The sequence below is a fragment of the Desmodus rotundus genome, chromosome 2 (assembly GCF_022682495.2).
Source record: "Desmodus rotundus isolate HL8 chromosome 2, HLdesRot8A.1, whole genome shotgun sequence".
NCBI lineage: Eukaryota > Metazoa > Chordata > Mammalia > Chiroptera > Phyllostomidae > Desmodus > Desmodus rotundus.
In genome coordinates, this window is record NC_071388.1 from 208938476 (window position 1) to 208956933 (window position 18458).

Here is an 18458-nt window from a genome sequence, read left to right on the forward strand (position 1 = left end):
CCGGCATGCGATGCTGGGCTGGGGCAGACGTGCGGACGTGGAGCCCGAGGCCAGGAGTGTGGCGAGCGTCACCGGGCACCATCTTGGGTGATGGGACTCAGGCTCACGTGCCTTGACTGAGCCCCCTTCTGTTACAGCTACGAGGGGCCAGAGCTGGAGATGTGGTCGCTGGGAGTCACGCTGTACACGCTCATCTTTGAGGAGAACCCCTTCTGTGAGCTGGAGGAAACCATGGAGGCCGTGCTCAACCCCCCGTACCTGGTGTCAGAAGGTGAGAGGGCCGCAGCCAGCTCCCCGCCCCACCCCCCGCCCCCTCCGCACTGTGTCCCCATCTCCCTCTGTTGGTCTCTGTTGGAGCGGATGGCCGTGCTCTCTGTCGTCCCATCCCCCTCTTTGATCCTCGCAGAAAGACAAGTGGAATCTGGCTTGAAAATGTGGATGCAGTTCTGTTGCTGTGAGTGCGCCCCCTTTGGGCCCCAGGGGCGGTCTTCTGGTAGACCTTAGCGCTTGTGGGCCTGGCTGTGGCAGTGACCGTCAGTGGGGAGGGGCCGTGGAGGGACCTGACCCCCAGCCGCTCCTGTGCAGGAAGCCTGGGGTGTGTCACACCACGAGCTCCCCGTGGGCCAGCAGCTCGAGCTCGGTTTGCTACGGCCGTGAGGGCTGGTGCAGGAGGCAGACGTGGACTTGCTGGCTGGGAAGGACTCCCCGAGTCTGCAGCCGCCCACAGGGCCCTGGCATCCCCTAACCTGAACGTTCTGTGGTTCCGTAGTCAGCACTTACTGTTACGAGTACCGAGAGGACGAGTGTCTGTGCGTGAGGCCTGTGCGTTAGTGCTTTGTTTGGGTCACAAGCTTGTATCTCTGTCAGCTCGGGCCGGGACACTCACGGCAGATGAGGGGCTCAGACCACATCCATTTACTTCTTGGTCTGGAGCCTGGGCGTTCAAGGCTCAGGCGCTGCGGGGTCAGCGCCTGGTCAGCGCCTATCCCTGCTCACAGCCGGCAGCCTGTCCTGCGCGTCCTCACGTGTGGGCAGGCAGGGCAGGCTCTCCGGCCTCTCTTCCCGGGAGGGCCTGAGTCCCACCCAGGTACCCCACCCTTACGGCCTCCTCTAAGCACTCTGTCACCTCCCAGAGGCCCCGTCCCCTAACACCAGGGGTCAGAGCAGTCGCCCCATGGCTGCCCAGGAGGACTACAGGGCTCAGCCATCTTCTGGATTGTAGGACCCCTGCTGGCTGCCTCCCTCCCTCTGCCACATGTACCCCATCATTCTTGGCTCCACACAGCCACAGCCCTCAAGCACAGGCCAAGGTTAGGCACCTCCGCACACTGCGTGACGGGGCGGGGTCTCAAACACCCTGCTCTCCTCTCAGAGGTGACAGGCAGCTCTTGCGGCCTTTCTCAAAGTGCAGTGGGAGGCCCTGTGCCCCAGAAGCCCTGGGTGCTGGTTAAAATGGGAGTTCCAGGGCCACCTGCTACCCAGTCGGAGGGGTCACGGGGGCAGACAGGACCCAGGCTTTTGAGATGCCCTGTACTTGACCCCAGCCCAGACCACAGATGGTCTCCTGGCCCCATGCCTAGGGCGAGATTTTATGTCCCCAGATCTCATGAAGCTCATAGCTGGGCTGCTGCAGCCTGTCCCTGAGCAACGTGTCACCTTGGAGAAGCTGGTGACAGACCCCTGGGTGACGCAGCCCGTGAACCTTGCTGACTATACCTGGGAGGAGGTGTGTGGGATCCACCAGCCAGGTGAGAGGTGTGGCCTGTGAACCAGGAGGGTGAGCGGGTTCCCTGGGCTGCCTTCTGGGCCAGGGAGGAGGGTGGCCCCCCACTGCACGCTGTCCTGGGTTTCCACCTGTGAGACAGATGGGGTTGGATCCTATTTCAGAGGCCCCTGAGCACACCAGGGCTCGGAGCTGGCTGTGGGCCTTGGAGGTGGGTGAGGGCCCATGGGAGCCTCTCACGAGGTGGCACCTACAGAGGGGCCGGGGGCTAGGGCTCTGAGCAGTGCAGCTGGCGATGATCTGAGTGGGCTGAAGGGGAAGCTGAGCCCCGACTGTGAGCCCACTGTTCTGGGGCCCTCTGGCTCTGCAGGTGAGGCTGCTGGCCACACAGCTGGGCAGTAGCAGCTGTGTGTCAGGCACCACTGCTCAGGGCAGGTGGGGCCCGCTGGTGCTGGCTCTGGGCACAGCAGCCCTGCAGCACCTTGGCAGCCCGGGAGCCCTAGGGCACGGCCAGTTGGGTTCTGAAAGGTCCCTCTGTCCTTTGCTCCTAGGAATTCTTCAGAGAGAAGCCAAGTATTTGAGAGTTGTGTGTTGTTAGCATGTGATACAATGTCTTCTTTCTCCAGAAAGCAGAGTTCTGTCCTCTGAGAGTCTGGAGGTGGAGAGCAGGAGCCCCAGCGGAGCTGCTCAGCATCCGGAGCAGGGGGCCTCGTGCCCCGGGGCACCCCCCTAAGGGCTGTCCACTCAGGGAAAGTCGTTCTCAAGTTTGGGCCCAATTCACCTAAAAACTCATGTGAGTTGGATAAAGGCCAGAACAAAAGCCAGTGATGCTGTGTCATTTTAGGGTTATAAAACAGACGTGGGGTTCATGTTTTCATAACCTAGAAAAAACATTGTCGTGTTCAATCAAATTTTGATCTGTGAACTTCTGAGAAGCTGAGAAGCATTTTAAAATTCTTTCCTCTGTACATAAGCGTATGTTTGCTCTAATAGGTAAAATTTGTAGAACTAATGACCAGGGTATTTCATTAATTTATTTCCTTGAACATTTTCCAAATTAAAGCACTTTTGTTAGTAAATAATTACCCTGACTTGGACTGTATGAATTCTTCCACAGTGCCGGTATGGGGAACACTGGAGAGAGATTCGGTCTCAGGCAGCTTGGGGGCCCCCCCCCCCCGGTGGGGAGCTCTGCAGGTTGCTCAGTCCAAGGAGGCTGGAGTGTGTGTTCACAGGCCCCTCCCTTCTCTCTATGTGCAGCCTCTTAGGGTCGACCCACCATCTGTCCAGGCTCTGGTGTGTGGTGCCGTCCTGCCACAGCACCCCCAGCAGGTCTCCCCTCTTTGCTGCTGTGGGGGCATCCAGCCCTGGGTGTCATTGTCCCACACCTGCCCAGGCCCCAGGGCCCCTCTGAGCCAATCAGCTAGCTCAAGCACGTGAAATCCAGCCTCTATTTTGTTTCTGTTGGAGGGGAGGGTGTGGTTAGGGGTAAGAGGAAAACTTTTCATTTCCCAACCCCTGAAATAAAAGGAAAGAAACCAAAACCTATGACCCACCCCCCAACCTTGTTTTCCTCACACATTCTTACTCTCTGCAGGTTCCAAGGCTCCTCCTGCCCAGGGCCCTCAGGGGGACACCGGGGGGCCAGGCTGCCTGCAGGAAGGGCCTGTGCTCAGCTTTCAGTGTTCAGTGAGGAAGCAGTCAACTGTGTTCATATTTTAGGGTTCTCAGAAAACAGTTAACTTTATTTTCAACCACTCCTTCCTTTTAGAAAGTGCTGCTGAGCTTGCCTTCATCACGAGACACTGAGCGGGTCCCTCCTCCAGCACGAGCAGTAAAGGCAGGGTTCTGAGGAGTGTTTTTTAAAGTCTGTAGAAAAACCACCAAGCATCCTTGTAGTGTTTATGATCTTTGTAACACAAAGAAGTTACAGAATGTTTTTTTCCAGACATGTGTGCAATGGGCTGATACTGCAAAGTCCTCGCTCTCCAGTAACCCTTCCTTAGAAGAAAAAATAATTAGAACTCACTTGACTTGGTGGCAGTAGAAGGTTTGCTACTTTGAGAGTGTTATTCACAGAAAGAATCCTGGCAGAAAAGTCCTGAATCTGAGGCTGACACACTTCCCTGTCCGTGTTCCAGGGAGTCCAGAGAGTGAAGTTTCCAGAACAAACCGGGGTGGTATCAACTTGCAGAGCAGTTGCTGCACCCCAGCCGCCCCTTTATTTCAGGGGCTGGAGAACTGCTTAGGTGCCTTGGTTCTTTCCAGGGTGTGGGGATGGCTCACTGGATTTTCTCATGCTTTGGGGGTAAAAGCATTAACAATTTATTCTGAGGTGCTGACAGATGAGTGTTTTAAAAAGAAATGAAAACCAACCAATTCTTCAGTTCCACAGATTATAACCTTCCTTTTCTTTGATAAAATCTTTGTCCAAAAGGATACATCTCAACATCCAGCCTAATGCCTGTCACAGAGCAGGAACTCTGTAAATTGTATCCGTGAGAATCAGGTCCCTTTCCTCAGTTCAGAAACAAGTAGGTAAAAGAAGAAGAAATGCTTGTAAATTAAGGTTTGGGTCTCTCGGTGGTAGGATTTAGACCACCAAGAGCTCACCATTTCATCCTCTTTCACAAACACCCATTTTGGAAAGAGGCGTAGGCCCGAAACCCGATGATCACAGGCCTAGAGATGAATCTGTTATGAATACATGACAAGGAGAACATTCTGCGATGTCCTGAGTTAGTGACAGCGGCCGGGAGGTCGCAGGAAGAGACAAGCAAAGGTTGTTAGTTAACAACAGGGCAAAACCAGCAAAGGTCGGCAGGCTCCCGAGTGTGTGCATTAACTTCTGTCCAGGGGCCTATTACTATGATTATTCAAAGAGAACAGCCCGGATGCTCCAGCTGTCATGGGACAAACACTTTCTCTCTGACCCCGCCTGCCTTCTCCCGCCCCTTCATCTGTGGCGATGTCTGTTGCCGCTGCCGTTCAGGCTGCGACCCCTGGACCCGTCCTTCCCTGGCTCTTGCCATGCACGTGTTTTGTTTAACAACACATTCGGCTCAAACATCACTGGCTTACATTCCAACAGGAACCTAGACCCAGCGGAGAGGACCGGGTTTCTAGAGGGAAACAGGCCCCGGGGGTTCGGAAACCGTGGACTCGGAGCTCCCGGGCAGTGCGACCCTCTGGAACGCGCCGTCTGCAGCGTGCGTGTCCTCGGCCTTCAGCCTGGGCGCAGGTTTTCGCGGAGGCACAACCCCAAGCATCTACACGCGGGCTGCACGCTCGCGCCCCCCCCCCCCCCCCCCCCCCGCTCCCCAACGTGCTACGCTCTCCGGGGGCTCTTCCTCGCAAGGCGCCTGCGGGGAAGGAGGGTCAGGACCCGTGGAGGGATCCCTGGGGTTTGGCAGGCCTAGTATGCGGAGACAGCGGGAATCCTGCGGGGGCCCGCGTTCTCGGGGCCCCCGGGGATCACTGCCTGACCAGCGCCTGGTGGAACGCGCTTTCCGCACGCTCGCAGGTACACTGGGAAGGCCGGAGCGGAGGACCGGGGAGGGCGGAAGTGGAGGAACAAAGGGGCTCTGCTTCCGGCGCCGGAGTCGTGCGCCGCTCTCGCGCTATGGCGGCGCTTGGCCTTCGGGTGAGGGTGAGGGGGGCCGAGGCAGTGGCGGGCGGCAACCGCGGGGCCCATGCGGGAAGGGCGGCGGCGGTGTTGGGTTTGCTGCGTCCGGGAGCAGCCGCTGAGGCTTCTCGAACCCAACGGAGAATCTGCGTGCAGTTTTCCCATAAGCGCTTGGTACCCAGCAAGGTGCTTGGTGGGATGGATGTGGACGCGGGCACCTGGGCACCGGCGTGAGGAGCCGGTTTCACGAGTGGGGCCGAGCTGGCACCCACAGGGGGCATGAAAGTTACCGCAACTTGGAAACGTTTCTTTGTCGGAGTTTCTTTCACCACTAATAGCGGGAGTCCCTGGGGGCGAGACTGCCACGGGTCCTCCCTCTTGGGATTCTGCAGCCCAGGAGAGGAAGACCCCTTGCGTCTGTGTGAGCTAAACACCGTGGCAGACTTTCTCACCCGCTTTGTTCCCGGGAAACCCTGTGCTCCTTGTAGGAGCCTTTTCTCTTCCTGTTAGTCTGTCTGTTGGCAGTTGCCCCCAGGCACTGAACCTTAGCGGGTGGATTAACTGCACCGCCCCCCAGCCCCCTGCCGGGCACGCGGAGAACTTGACCAGGTGGCCTTGAAATAGTTTCCCTCTGTCCTCTCCACCCTCGATCCGTACCCTCAGCTGCCACCGCAAAAGCTAAAGGGCACTTGCAGTGCTCCATTCTCTGCGTGTTCAGATATGACTTTGGAGATTTCTTTTTTTTTTTTTTTAAGATTGTATTTTTAGGGGGAGGGAAAGGGAGGGAGAAAGAGAGGGAGGGAAATATCTGTGTGTAGTTATCTCTTGCGCACCCCCTACTAGGGACCTGGCCCACAACCCAGGCATGTTCCCTGACTGGGAATCGAACTGGTGACCCTTTGGTTTGCAGGCTTGCACTCAATCCACTGAGCCGATTTTCCAGATTCTTATAAAGACTGTTTGTGTGGGACCCTGCTCACAAATCCTGTGGTGCCCCCTTAGCAGTGAAATGGTGAGAAAGTGACTCCCTTTTGTGCTGTGTCACACAGGTCTTGGATTGGCACCGCCTGGTCCCCCTCACTTGGGCCCGCGTCACTGCGCAGACTCCTCGTCTGGGAGAACAGAGGAGGGCACCGGCCCTCTTGTTGTGTAAACTGACCACAGCCTCCAGTGGAGGGGGCCTTGGGGAGTTAACCTGTGTGGAATCTGGAAAGCATGTGCAGGAACCAGATTGTAAGACGAGCCTCCCATGGTGCCCCCTTGGGAAACAGAGGGCTCCTGTGGACGGAGCACCCTTGGAGCAAGAGGAGGTCATCAGCTCCCTCCTGGACATGGGTTTCAGTGGCGTCCATGCTCATGAATTGCTCAGCATAGAACCAGGGATCCACCTTCAACAGTTGCTGGACATTGTTTCTGAATTAATACTCTTGGGTGTGAATCCAGAGCCTGTGTACGTGGCCTTGAAGAAGAGTCCGCAGTTACTGAAGCTGCCTGTGATGCGCGTGAAGACGCGCTCCAGTTACCTGCGGAAGCTGGGGCTCGCAGAAGGTACACGCTTTGGGCTGTGGAGAGAGAGCTGGGTCTGAGCCTGGGGCAGAGGGTCTGGGGGTGGGTTCGTCCGCAAACGGGTGTGTGAGTGCGTTCAGGCTGAGGCAGAGGAGTGACCTCTGAGGCAGGCACTGCAGGAGGGAGGGGGGATTGAGTGACAGACAGGGACTCCTGCCTGGGTTGTTCGCAGTGGGGACTCGAGCGTCTGGGACCGTGGTGAGCACATGGTGTGCGCTCAGCAGGTAGATGTCAGTCTGTGCTGTCATACATGTGTGTCTGTGTAACTTCTCATGTTTAAGTGACTTGACATGGTCTCCACGCTGTGTCTGTATGATGTGAAGCCAGAGACTTACGGAGTCCCTTGTCAAGGCTATTCCATCCTGGGAAGCTGGTGGAGTGGCCCTTCCCTCCAGATACCACCCCCACCAGCACTCATGCCTGCAAGGACCCTAGAAGTTCACTGGATTTGTTTACGGGCCTTTGGAGAAGGGGGCTGGGGGCCCAGGAGGGCCTCCACTTTGACCACAGGAGCTGCACTGTTCTGTTTTTTCGTTCTTGACTCTTCCTGGTAAGGTATTGCTGGGGGGACGAGGTTTGTGGGTCTGCTGTTTCAGAGGCGCTCCGCAGGCCGCCTCCAGGAGAGGAGAGAAAGACAGGCCTGTGTGTCTCCCTGAACAAACGCCTATTGCTGTAGAGGCTGATGGGCTGGACTCTGCCTCCAGTGCTGGGATTATAGATTAGCAAGCTCAGTGTAGCCTTGCGCTGCAAAGTCTAAACTCCTGAAATTCTTTCCTGACACATTTCAGCAAGGCAGTGACTAGCTCAGCTGTTGGGCAGATTTTAACTAGCCGTGTAAGTGATTTCAAGTTTCCAGGTGTAACTTTCCTCAGCTGTCCGCAGGAGGCCTGCATGCCCCCGTTCACCCAGGTCGTCTTGGCTCACACAGTTAATTCCAACACAACCAATAGGGCTCCTTTCACGCTGAGTGCCCCAGTGTGCGTCAGATGGATGGTCTTCCCACTAGCCAGGACGTCGGTGTTTGTGGTTTGCATTGTTGTTCCTCTGTGAGTTGTTGTCATGGAACCCCTTTTCATGGGTTCAGGCATCTGTGACACTTATTATGGAAGGAAGCCTCAGCTCAAAGCCCCAACATGGGGGACACGATCACCCCGTCTTACTGCCTGACTTTTCTAGTAAATCCCTGGGAAGTTCTTTCCGTGGTGAGAAGGGTGGGAGGAGGAACCCTAGAACATGGAGTAGCTGCCTTTCAGCGGGGAGGCCGGAAGAGGCAGGAACACAGTGCGGGGGGGGGGGGGGGGGGGGTTTGGCAAGTCTGAGGAGTGAGGGTGTCAGAGGGGCGATGGGCCATTCTGGTCCCCCACTTCCACGGTACTGCTGGGAAGACATTGGGGGCTGGCACCCACAGAGGAGGGGGCATCCTCGTTCAATTTGAAAGTGCTGGCTTGAGCTGGGTGCGGCTAGCCCCTTGGGTTTTTGGAATGTCCTGAGGTGACGTGCTTGTCCTCTCTGCGTTCTGCAGGGAAACTGAAGAGGGTGCTTCACTGCTGCCCCGAAGTGTTCACCATGCACCACCGGGACCTCGAAAGCATCGTCAGGGTTCTCAGGGAGAAGTGCCTGTTCACAGCACGGCAGGTGACTGAGATTTTGCACAGGTGCCCCCACGTTCTTCAGGCGGACCCTGATGAGCTGGAGTACAAGTTCCAGGTAAGATGGGCAGACAGGGACTGGGGGGTGGCCGTGGGCTCTGGGGTGCTCAGGGTCAGCTCCGTGGGTAAGAGTCTGGTGACACTGATTCTGCAGCTTTCCTGCCGTTAATGATGAGCCCCTGCCTGGGTCTCAGGGTCCAGGTGCGGCCTCTGTTTGAAGTAGATGATGTGAAAATAGCTAAACCTTCCTAGCACCAGCGCCTCTTTTGCACGTGGATTTCAGAAACGTGGTTGTGACAGCTGCCCTAAGTTTTTGGTAACAGTGACAGTGACTCAGGTCAGATCCCTAGATGTTTTCTGACTTTTGGGCCTGTGCTTTTCATACTCATCATTTTCCTCCCCCATCTGAAGGAAATAGAACTTAATCTGTCCCTCCTGCCCTTCATTTCCTGTTGCATTTTTCTCAGTATGAATTTAAAAATGCTTTAAAAATTGTCAGCTGTCATGTAGACGTGGGGTCCGAGGGTGCCCTGCGCTGCCATTTAGGGCCCCTTCCTGAATGCTGTGCACAGGTGAGTTGGCCGTGACTGTGGAGGGACAGGTCTGAGGACCTGCCCCAGACCCTAACCTGCCTGTGTCTGCAGTATGGCTACTTCAGAATGGGGGTGAAGCATGCGGACATGGTGAGGACCGACTTCCTGCAGTACCCCATCACCAAGACCAGGCAGAGGCACATGTTCCTGGAGCGCCTGGGAAGGTACCAGACCCCGGACAAGAAGGGGCAGACGCAGGTCGCCAACCCTCTGCTCAAGGACATTCTCAGAGTTTCGGAAGCCGAGTTTCTGGCCAGGACGGCCTGTTCTTCTGCTGAGGAGTTTGAAGTTTTTAAGAAACTCTTGGCTCGGGAGGAGGAGGCAGAGTCTGAGAGCCCCATGCCTGGTGACGAAAGCCCCAGTGAAGATGACGAGGACTGGGAGGAGGAGGAGCTGTGACAGAGGCCCAGGGACATCTGAGGGCGTTTTAATTCTCCCAAAGCCCTTGGGACCTTCACTTGGATGACCTCAGGCCATTTTTCATTCCAAAGTTGGTCTTTTGATGAAAAATTATTGTAGATCACCTGAGAAGGAGGTCAGAGGGCCCTGCTCCATTGTGAATAAAAGACTGGCTCCCAGCTATTAAAATCAGGAACTCAGTGGGTCAAAATTGGATTTTATTTTCTTGGTGGCAGCTGTAGGGAATCATTCCATGACAGTGTGTGGTTCTGGAGTCATTTTTTATGTCCTGTTAGTGTTAAAGGTACAATTAAGAGAAGACAGTGAGGTTTTAGTACATCACAGCACTTTATTTTTTGAAAACAAGTAGCAAGCTTCCCACAAAGAGACTTGTGTATTTAATCCAAAGTGCTGCTTCCTAACGGCATTCAGTGTACAGCAGAGCAGGGGGAGGGGTCAGGGATCCTCGGCTTCATGTGGCACAGCTGCTTCTGTCAGCACAGCGCTGGGCACTCCTCTCTGGGGGGCAGGCCCTCCCCCGGCCTCAGGAACTTGGCTTTCATGCCCACTCACAGCCAGTGGGTCACATTGGGGCCTGACATCTCTGGCAGCTAGGAGTGCTGGCTTGGGGCTTGCCAGAACTGAAGGGGCCAACCCAGCCAGGCAGCCCCATTCTTTTGTGGGGGGCTTCTGATGCCAGAGGAGAAGAGCACCTGAACATGGCTGGGCCAGGTGGGGCTGGGGTCTGGTCAGGGTGGCATTCCGGGGAGCTCTCCATGACACCAAAGGGGAGGAAGTCCCCCCAGGAACCCTGTGAGTCTGAGCAACGATTTGAAGCCTTGGGGTCAAAGGCCCAGCCCTGATGGCATAAGCTCTGTGATGGGAGAGTTGGCGCATCCTAGGACATCCTGGGCTCCCTTCCTTGGGCTGACGCTGCACAGCGTTCCCTTCCCTGTGCACTGGGACACAGTCAGCAGGTCTGGGCTCAGTTTTCCGGGGATTAAGCGCTGAACTGAGACGTGTGCTTTTGCGTTCCCCGGCTCCTGTTCCCCATTCAGCTGCAAAAAGAAAGGTGTTGTTTGCCAAACACAAAACTCAGGGAACCTCTGCCCCTGTGAGCTAGACATCGTGGCCCTGGTTGGCTGGTGGGAGGTGGTCCGGGCAAGGGAAGGTGCTGGAGGTCAGTGACACAGGGTGGCCCTGGCCCACGGGGCTCCTGATGGCAGAGTGGCTCCATTTCCTTTTGTGACAGCCATGCCCCGTGGGGAAAAGGGACACTTTGTCTTTCTCCTTCTTGGCCACAGCCGAAAATTATTGAAAAGAAGACATTTCTCCATGTGCCAGTTTTCTCACTTACTGTCCATTTTGTGGCATCCATGTGACGAGCACGGGACCAAGCAGGACCCTAAACCTATGCCTGACTGGATGGTCAGGTCACCAGCCTGGTCAGCAGGTGGCTAACTCCAAGCTCACAGTGGCTCCCTGTCATTTTGGCAGAACTAAACATTTATGCCTGATGGTTTTCTGATCCATGGTTACTAATTTCCTCGGGTGGACAATGAGTATTTTCCAGGGTGGAGTTTTACAAAGGAGACTAGTGAAAGCTCACTTGGAATGTTTCCAGGATGATTTGTAAAATCCTTTAATGTCAGGAAGTCTTTTCACTAGATACTTAATTTGTCCAACATCCAAGTGGGTGAGTCGTGAGACCACACAGCACTGAGCTCAGGATCCAGTACACTGTGCCTGGGAGAAACAAATGCTGCCAAGCCCCGATCTGGAGCACATCAGCGTTTGCCTCGTGGCTGAGGGGCTCGGGTCGATGTGGTCACAGAAAGTTTCGCCCACTTTTCCAGTGATGTCACTTGGTCTTGTCGTTTGCTAGCGATGCTGTAGCTTACATGGACGCACAGTGACAGGTTCCAGTGCTGCAGCAGGAGTCAGCAGCCCATGTTCATGGTCGTGGGTTGGAGCCCCTTGACGGAGCTCACCTGTCCCCTTCAGGTGGCCCTGAGGTTGGGGACATTCTGGAGCACAGTAGAAGACTTCTTAAAATGACTAATCCTCCTTTCTGAAAAGGACAAATTGTGTAATACACAAATATATGCACACGCAATTCTAATAAAAATAGGAAGTCTAAAATATACTCTAAATCTTTAGAAAACGTTTTCACAAAGATGAGAGGAAAGAGCTTTTTTGGTGGCTGTAAAGCTGACTCAGGCAGCGTTGGTGAAGACGCACAGGGGCTCCAGTTCAGTGGGGTCGTCTGTCACAGTGCCTAGGAGGTGGAGGTTGGGCTGACCTTGGCCGTGACCTCACGTGCCAAGGGGAGGGGAGAGCTGCTCAGAAGGCGCTGGACCACGGGTGTGGCAATGGCATTCATCTGCCTGCTGGGGAGCCGCCGGGTGATGGAGGGTGCTGGCTGCCTGGTGGCCTGAGTCGTGGTTTGAGAGGAGCCCACGCTCTGGCCTTGCCCACCTAAAGTGTCCGTCTTCGTCTTTGTCTCTTTCAGGCCCGGGAGGCCAGGTGCCTGCAAGCGAGGTTTGTGGAGCACTTCCACGACACTCGGGGCAGGGTCTTGGGTGCCATGGTGTGACTCCTCATCCAAATGGCTTTCGCAGCATTAGGCCGCAGCCAGAGTGGGGGTTAGCCAAGCTTGGCCCATAGGATGTGGCCCTGTTTCTGCGAATCAGGTTTTACTGGAGCGCGGCCTTAACCAGTCCAGGCACATGTGTACAGCCGTGTTTGCACTTGAGTGTGGGGCTGAGTTGGCACAGAGACCTCCTGGTCCACAAAGCCAGCAATACTCACCCATTGGCCCTCTACAGAAAATGTGGTGGGCTGGGCGTCTGACTCCATCTGAGCACTTAACACTCTCCTCCACAGTCTGCTGGTTGGTGATGGGCCATGAGCCCTCGCCTCCATCAGTGAGGGGGCCCCAGGGATGTGGCCTGCTCCCCACCCCACCCTCTGCTGTGTGGATGGTCAGTGAGTCAGTGACAGCTGGCTGTCAGGTCTCAGGGGGAGAATCCTGCCTCTGGTTTGGAACTGACAATCTAGAACTGGGTTCTGGGTGTTGCGGAGGCTCCTGCTGACGGCCTTGCTCATCCAGGGCTTCTGCCGTGGCGGCTGCTGGTTTGCAGCACAGGTGGCCCCTGGGGAAATGTGGCCTGGGCTCCAGCTCGGCTGCTGCGGGCAGCGTGGGACTTGGAGGACTCCGTCCCAGAGGACTGGCCTGGCCGTCTGTGTTATAGAGGCCAGAGGAGAGAAGCCACAGAGGGGACAGACTCCAGCCAGGACCCTGCCACTCAGGGTGTCCTTGTCAGTCCAGTTTTACACCTCGTCTCCCTGGGCCTCAGAAACTTGTGAGGGGACGGAGTGTGGCAAGAGCACCTGGAATCCTTGGGAGAGGAACAAACGGGGGTGAGGACGGTGGCGCCCTTCCCTTTGGAAAGGACGGCTTCTCGTTTCTCTGGCCGTGGCAGTACTCAGGGTGGGGCAGATGTGTCAGGACAGACGGTGTCTCCGGTGGGAGGGAACTCTGAGCAGCATCACAGGCCACTCCTCCACTGGGTGACGCCCTTGACCTTTCCTGTCAGGCATGCTGGCTGCCCGGTCTCTCTGCAGCAGTGCGTTCTTACGTGGTGGCCGCAGGTGTGTGTCTGCATGTCCTGTGTCCTGCCTGTTGGTGTTTCCGCCACTGTCAAGCGTTAACATTCTAAAGGCCAGTGTTGGATAATTGATGGTGGTTTCTGGGTTGGCTTTATAGAAGTGGGTTTGCTGAGCAGCTTTATAAAAACTATATTCTTTCAGGCGACATTGCAGTATCAATATTTTAAACCAAATCATGCTTGCAGGTTAACCCCAGTGCTGAATTGCTTGCAGGCCTCAGAGTGTGTGCTTGGCAGGCAGGTGGCTTTGGAGCATGAGGTGGGGTGATGCCTCTGAGTGACTTCATGTGTGGCAGACGGCTGCCTGAGGCCACGGCTGTCTCGGGGCTTCCCACCCGCGGTCCCGCCTGGGTGGGGTGAGCCCACAGCTGCAGGGCTCTTCTGTTGCTGGTAAAGGCCTCTGAATAGGCTCCTCAGCCACACTGTGACCGTGGCCGGCCTGTGAAGCTGCGCGTGGCCTGGGCCCCTCCCTCTCCTGCCATGCAGCACGGGCCATGTGTGGAGTGCGAGCAGTGAGCTGTCTGGCCGCCCGGGGATGTCGTGTTGGTAGGAACACTGGGTACAGGCTGTAGAGGGGCCTCAAGGTCTCTGTCTTGCAGGTGACTGTGGAGACTTGGGCCATTCACGTATAGGGAGGTGGCATCAGATGGGGTTGAGTTTCCAGAAGGGTTTGGGAACTGCTGGGTGAGACAGTCAGGAAGTATCTTTCCTCTCAGGGTTCTCTAGTGCTCAGGGACCTCCCAGGGACAGCCTGTAGGACCTCCCAGAGGTTAGGTGGCCGAGGCCCCACCCCACACACCCCACTGTTTCTATCGGCAGGTGGCCGTTCACAGGGTCTGGGACGCACTCCCGGAACTCCCAGCCCCTAGCGTTCCCGTGCCCCCACCTGTCAGTCCTGCCTCCCACCAGGTGTCAGGTGGGCTCCACCTCTAAGTGCTGCTGGTGGAAGGGTTTCTGGGGGCCCTGGCGACAGAGCCTCCTTTCCATCTGGAGATGCACCTGCCGCAGGTGTCTGCTGGGAAGCCCCAGGAATCTTTCCTCACGCAGCCCTTCAGGGCATTCTGAAGCTGGCCTGGGGTTCTTCACAAAGGGACCCCTGAGCTTTCTTGAACGGACGCCCCACCTCCCTGCAGCTCTGCCAGCTGCCGGGAACGTACCTTACGCTGTCTTCAGTGTTGGGCTATTACTTTGTTTCCTGAAAGAAATAGAAGGTGGTTCATGAACAGAAACTGTGGGCCCGTGACCCTGGGGCTCCCTCCGCACAACCGCCTGCTCACACACCCCAGTGTGGGGACAGCACCGGTGCAGGGGGGAGGGCATCCCTTCGGTCTGTGTGGCCCCTCCCTGGATGGGGGGACACAGGCTGGGGAGTCATGCAGCGTGATGGGGCCAGAGCTACCGACGGAGAGACAAGGACACGCCTTGTCCTTGTGGCCATGGCTTTCCCTGGACACTGAGTGACGCAGACCCTGTGTGGGGTTACTGGGTGGTCTGTGAAGACTGGGTCTGGGGGTTGGCCTCGGCTCTCCTGAAGGCCTGTGATGCCCTCGGTACTTTACGTAAGGATTCTGGTGACTGCCTTGAGCCCTCGGGGAAAGAACGTGGGGTGAGCGGATCAAAAGCAAACAGAGACTTGCGATGCTTGCAGTTATGTGCTTGGGCCTGTCTGCCACGCTCGTGCTTCCCAATTCGAGCACCAGGTGCTGAGCGTGCGTGCATGACCAGGGTCGCCCCTCAGCACCCACCGTGCCCAGCTTCTCCTGTCCATGTGTGCTCACACGCACACGTGTGCATGCGGTTTCCTAGTGAAACAGGCTGTGGAGGGCGGCACATTTGGGCAGACGGCCTGGCGCAGCCCCAGGCCTTGTGGCCCCCCACAGTGCTCCGTCCCCAGGGCTACCCTTGCCCCGCCACCTGCGAACCACAGCATGGCCTTGTGCCCGTGGCCGCACCTGTGTGGGGCTTTCTTGACGATTGTGCTTTCGCAGCTCTCTCTGAAGCAGACGTCCTGGTGCACCTTGTAGACTCGCTTATACCTGTCACAGGAAAGCTCCGTGAAGTGGGCGCTGGAGCAGGTGCCGCCCAGCTGCCTTGCCTGGCTGGAGGGACCCCAGGCGGCCGTGAGGGAAAGGCCAATGTTTTCTTAACAAATCTTTACCTCACGGCGGTACATTGAAATGCCCCACATAAAAGTCACGTAACATTTAAAATTCACTTTACCCAGGCGTAATTTATGTACACTAAGATACACCCATGTTAAGTGTCCATTTTGAGGGGTGCTGATCAAGTCGCACAACATTAAGAGAGAAGTGTGACGTTTCAGACATGTCTTGCCTGAGTCAGGCTGTTTGGCCCGAGGGCCTTGAGATGCTGCAGCCACACGTTCTGTCCACGGCATCACCAGGAAGAGGGGACGCCTTGGTGATGAGGCGTCAGGTGTGGGCAGCGCGGGACAGGCGACTTCAAGCCCTGCCTCCTGCCTGTTGACCGCTTTGAGCTCGTCTCCAGCGTGGAGCCTGTCTTGGGTGCAATGGGGATGACTCACGCTACCTCTCTCATGAGTCTGTGGTTAATAGTGAATGGGAATTGTTTGGGTTCTTTTTGAAGTTCACAGACATCGGAGAGACCCAGGGAGTTTGACGGGCAAAGCTCCAGCGCATGTGCTCGCTTGTCTAGGCCGTGAGGGTCAAGGTCTTTGGTAGCACGTCCGGCCGTCAGGGAGTGACAGGGTCAGGAATTAACCTCCCAATACAGCTGCCAGAGAACTGGACAGAATGTAAGGAGTAACTCTCTTCAGATGTTAGAAAACAGAGCCAGACTGACCCCCGAGGGAAGGGAAACAAATGGGGTGAGCCTTGTGGTTGCCCTGGAATCCAGTCTGGAGGCGCTTTTGGCCTGGGTTTTGGGGGACCCAAGCAGTGGTCGCACTGATTTGGAGATGGGCTGGGGAAGCAGAGGTGGCTGGACTTCGTGGGGCACAGAACTGGAGGGGGGTAGCCACACAGGGGAAGAGCCCCGGAGGTCTGGAGAGGGTCCCCTTGAAAATCAGGCTGTGGATTCCCAGAGTGAAGCCCTGAGAGGCTGGGCAAGAGGAACTAGTGAGGAGGTGACAGTTCCATGGGCCAGAGTGGAGGGACCTCGGTCAGTAAGAGGCTGTTCCTTAGACACAGGAGCCCCAGGAAGGCCCTGCCTCGGAGGTGGGGGGTTAGCGTTAACCCCAGAATAAGGGTGGTGCCGATGCCACCCTCCAACAAGCCTCAAACGGGTCAGATCAGACTTGCTTAATGTAACTGCCTTGCAGAAAAAAACCCTAACATTCTTGAACAGAATACAAAAAATAAAATAAAACTCTAGCACATAGTAACAAAGTATATAACATCCAGCATTTGACAAAAAATTACAAGACATTCAAAGAATTAATACAAAGAATCAAGACCTTCTAAACAGGCAAAAAATAACTGAATAGAAAACCACCTGGAAACGAGAGCAATGACAGAAGCAGCAGGAAGGACCCTCAGACTTCGGTGATAGGCCTGCCCCACATGCACAGTGATGTAAAGGGAAACAGACACACAAGGGGAGAAGGGGGTCTGACAACAACTGAGTGGAGCTCCTAGAGGTGACAAACAGTATCTGAGGTGGACGGTTTGCCGACTGATAGTGGCAGGTTAGACACTGCAGGGGGCAGGTCAGGGAACTCAGAGGCCCGAAATGAGGTGGGGAGAATGGCTTAAGACGATGGGAGGAGGCTCAGTGACCCGTGGGATAGCCTCAGTGGGACATGTGCAGAGTCAGAGTCCCAGAAGGTGAAGGGACAAGTGGAGGAGCGGAAGAGATACTTGCAAGAAGTAATGGTCCAAACTTACCAAATTGGATGAGAGCTAAAAACCCAGAGATACAGGAAGCTTCATAAACTCGAGAGCAAACGCACACACACAACTGCACCAAAGCTCATCATAGTGTTCCCAGAAGCAGCCACCAGGGGTTGGGGACTGATCGCACAGTCATCTGGTCTGAAATGAGGCACACCAGAAGACAAAGGAGTAGCCTTTCCAGAGTGCCGAGGGGCAAACAGGAGTGTCAGCCAAGAGCTCCGTGGCTAGTAGGTACACCCTTCAAAGCGTTCCGGAAGGCGGCAGCCGGGAGCACTCCCGCCCGGCCCTGCTGCAGGCCCTGTCGCAGCCCGTGCTTTAGGACAGGAAGAGCAGCAAGCGAGGGGCGTGGGCTGGAGACGGTGGACATGCAGGTACACTCGAGAGACTTCACTCGCAACATCTTAGATGTCACTGAGCAGGAAGACAGTGTGGTGTGGTTTCGAGCACGTGTGGAAAAGTTTACGTCAGCTGTCCCGGGCGTCTTCCCTTCAGTACTAGGACGCTGGGAGGAGCGTGTTGCCAATACCAAGAACCACCGAAAGTTAGCCACGGAGGTAAAACCAGTGAGCCCACAGGAGAGGTAAAGCAGAATGTTGTGGAATAATCCAGCAGTAGCCAGGAAAAGAGGAAAATGTGACAAAGATCAGGTGTGACAGATAGAGAACAGGAGCAATGTCACGCTACTCATTCAAAATGCAGTCTGACTCCTGCAGTGAAAATGGGGGGTGAGCAGCCGGGTGGAAGGCAGACCTGACCCCGTGCTGACGGGAGACTCCCTCCTGGGCCAAAGGGCTGGAGCAGCTCGCCCCCTCCCGCCCCCTCAGGCCCCTGCAGGTTGCCACTTGCTGGGCGCTCTCTACAGAGCCCATGCTGCTGGCTGCTGTGGCTTCAGACAGCGCTTCCCCAGAACCCAAAGTCAGAGCGTGTGAACACAGACTCCCGATCCCAGTGCAGCTGGGAACCTCCTACATCTCCTGCTTGGTGTGACCCCTGGCTTCGCGGCCACACTCAAAGCAAGTCTGACCTTGCCCTCCCATGTCCCACCCAGAGGGATCTGACAACACGTAACCAAACATGTCACTCTGCTCCCAGTCACACAGAACAAAGGCCAGAAGCCTTTCTCAAGCACGCTCCCGACTCGGCCTGGGCAGCCAGCACTCAGGCTTGGTGTCCTTCCCTGAGACCCTCACCTCCCATGAGTGCAGTGGGACTTTTTCCCCAAGGCTCACGCTGACACTGTTAATGCCACAGCAGCCCGGCCTGTCCCCAGCCTGGGCCCTCCTGGCCCTTCACACTGACCACTGCCTAACACACTACTCTCTGTGGGCAGCTGTCTCCCTCCTCTCGATGGGACGCA

At 56.2% G+C, this 18458-nt stretch overlaps 2 protein-coding genes across 11 annotated transcripts in view; both read left to right on the plus strand.

Annotated features, from left to right (window-relative positions):
* Positions 1-2783, plus strand: part of PASK (PAS domain containing serine/threonine kinase) — a 29095-nt gene extending 26312 nt beyond the window's left edge. For 7 of the 9 annotated variants that reach the window (XM_045198114.2, XM_053919328.1, XM_053919325.1 and 4 more), the window contains 4 exons: positions 138-271; positions 407-454; positions 1602-1748; positions 2350-2783. In XM_045198114.2, the coding sequence (XP_045054049.2) occupies positions 138-271; positions 407-454; positions 1602-1748; positions 2350-2456 (436 nt within the window). In that variant the 3' untranslated portion in view covers positions 2457-2783. Of the gene's footprint in view, positions 1-137; positions 272-406; positions 455-1601; positions 1749-2274 lie in introns of all 9 variants that reach the window. The other 2 variants (XM_053919330.1, XM_053919329.1) reach the window with 2 other exon arrangements.
* Positions 2784-5267: 2484 nt separating this feature from the next.
* MTERF4 (mitochondrial transcription termination factor 4) lies at positions 5268-9766 on the plus strand. 2 transcript variants are annotated; one of them, XM_024563741.3, is made up of 4 exons: positions 5268-5372; positions 6398-6896; positions 8437-8621; positions 9208-9766. In XM_024563741.3, the coding sequence occupies exons 1-4, from the start codon at positions 5346-5348 to the stop codon at positions 9553-9555; spliced, it is 1059 nt and encodes a 352-aa protein (XP_024419509.2). In that variant the 5' UTR covers positions 5268-5345; the 3' UTR covers positions 9556-9766. The 2 variants fall into 2 exon arrangements, with proteins under 2 accessions (XP_024419509.2, XP_024419510.2); XM_024563742.3 differs by having other exon boundaries at positions 5289-5366.
* Positions 9767-18458: the final 8692 nt, after the last annotated feature.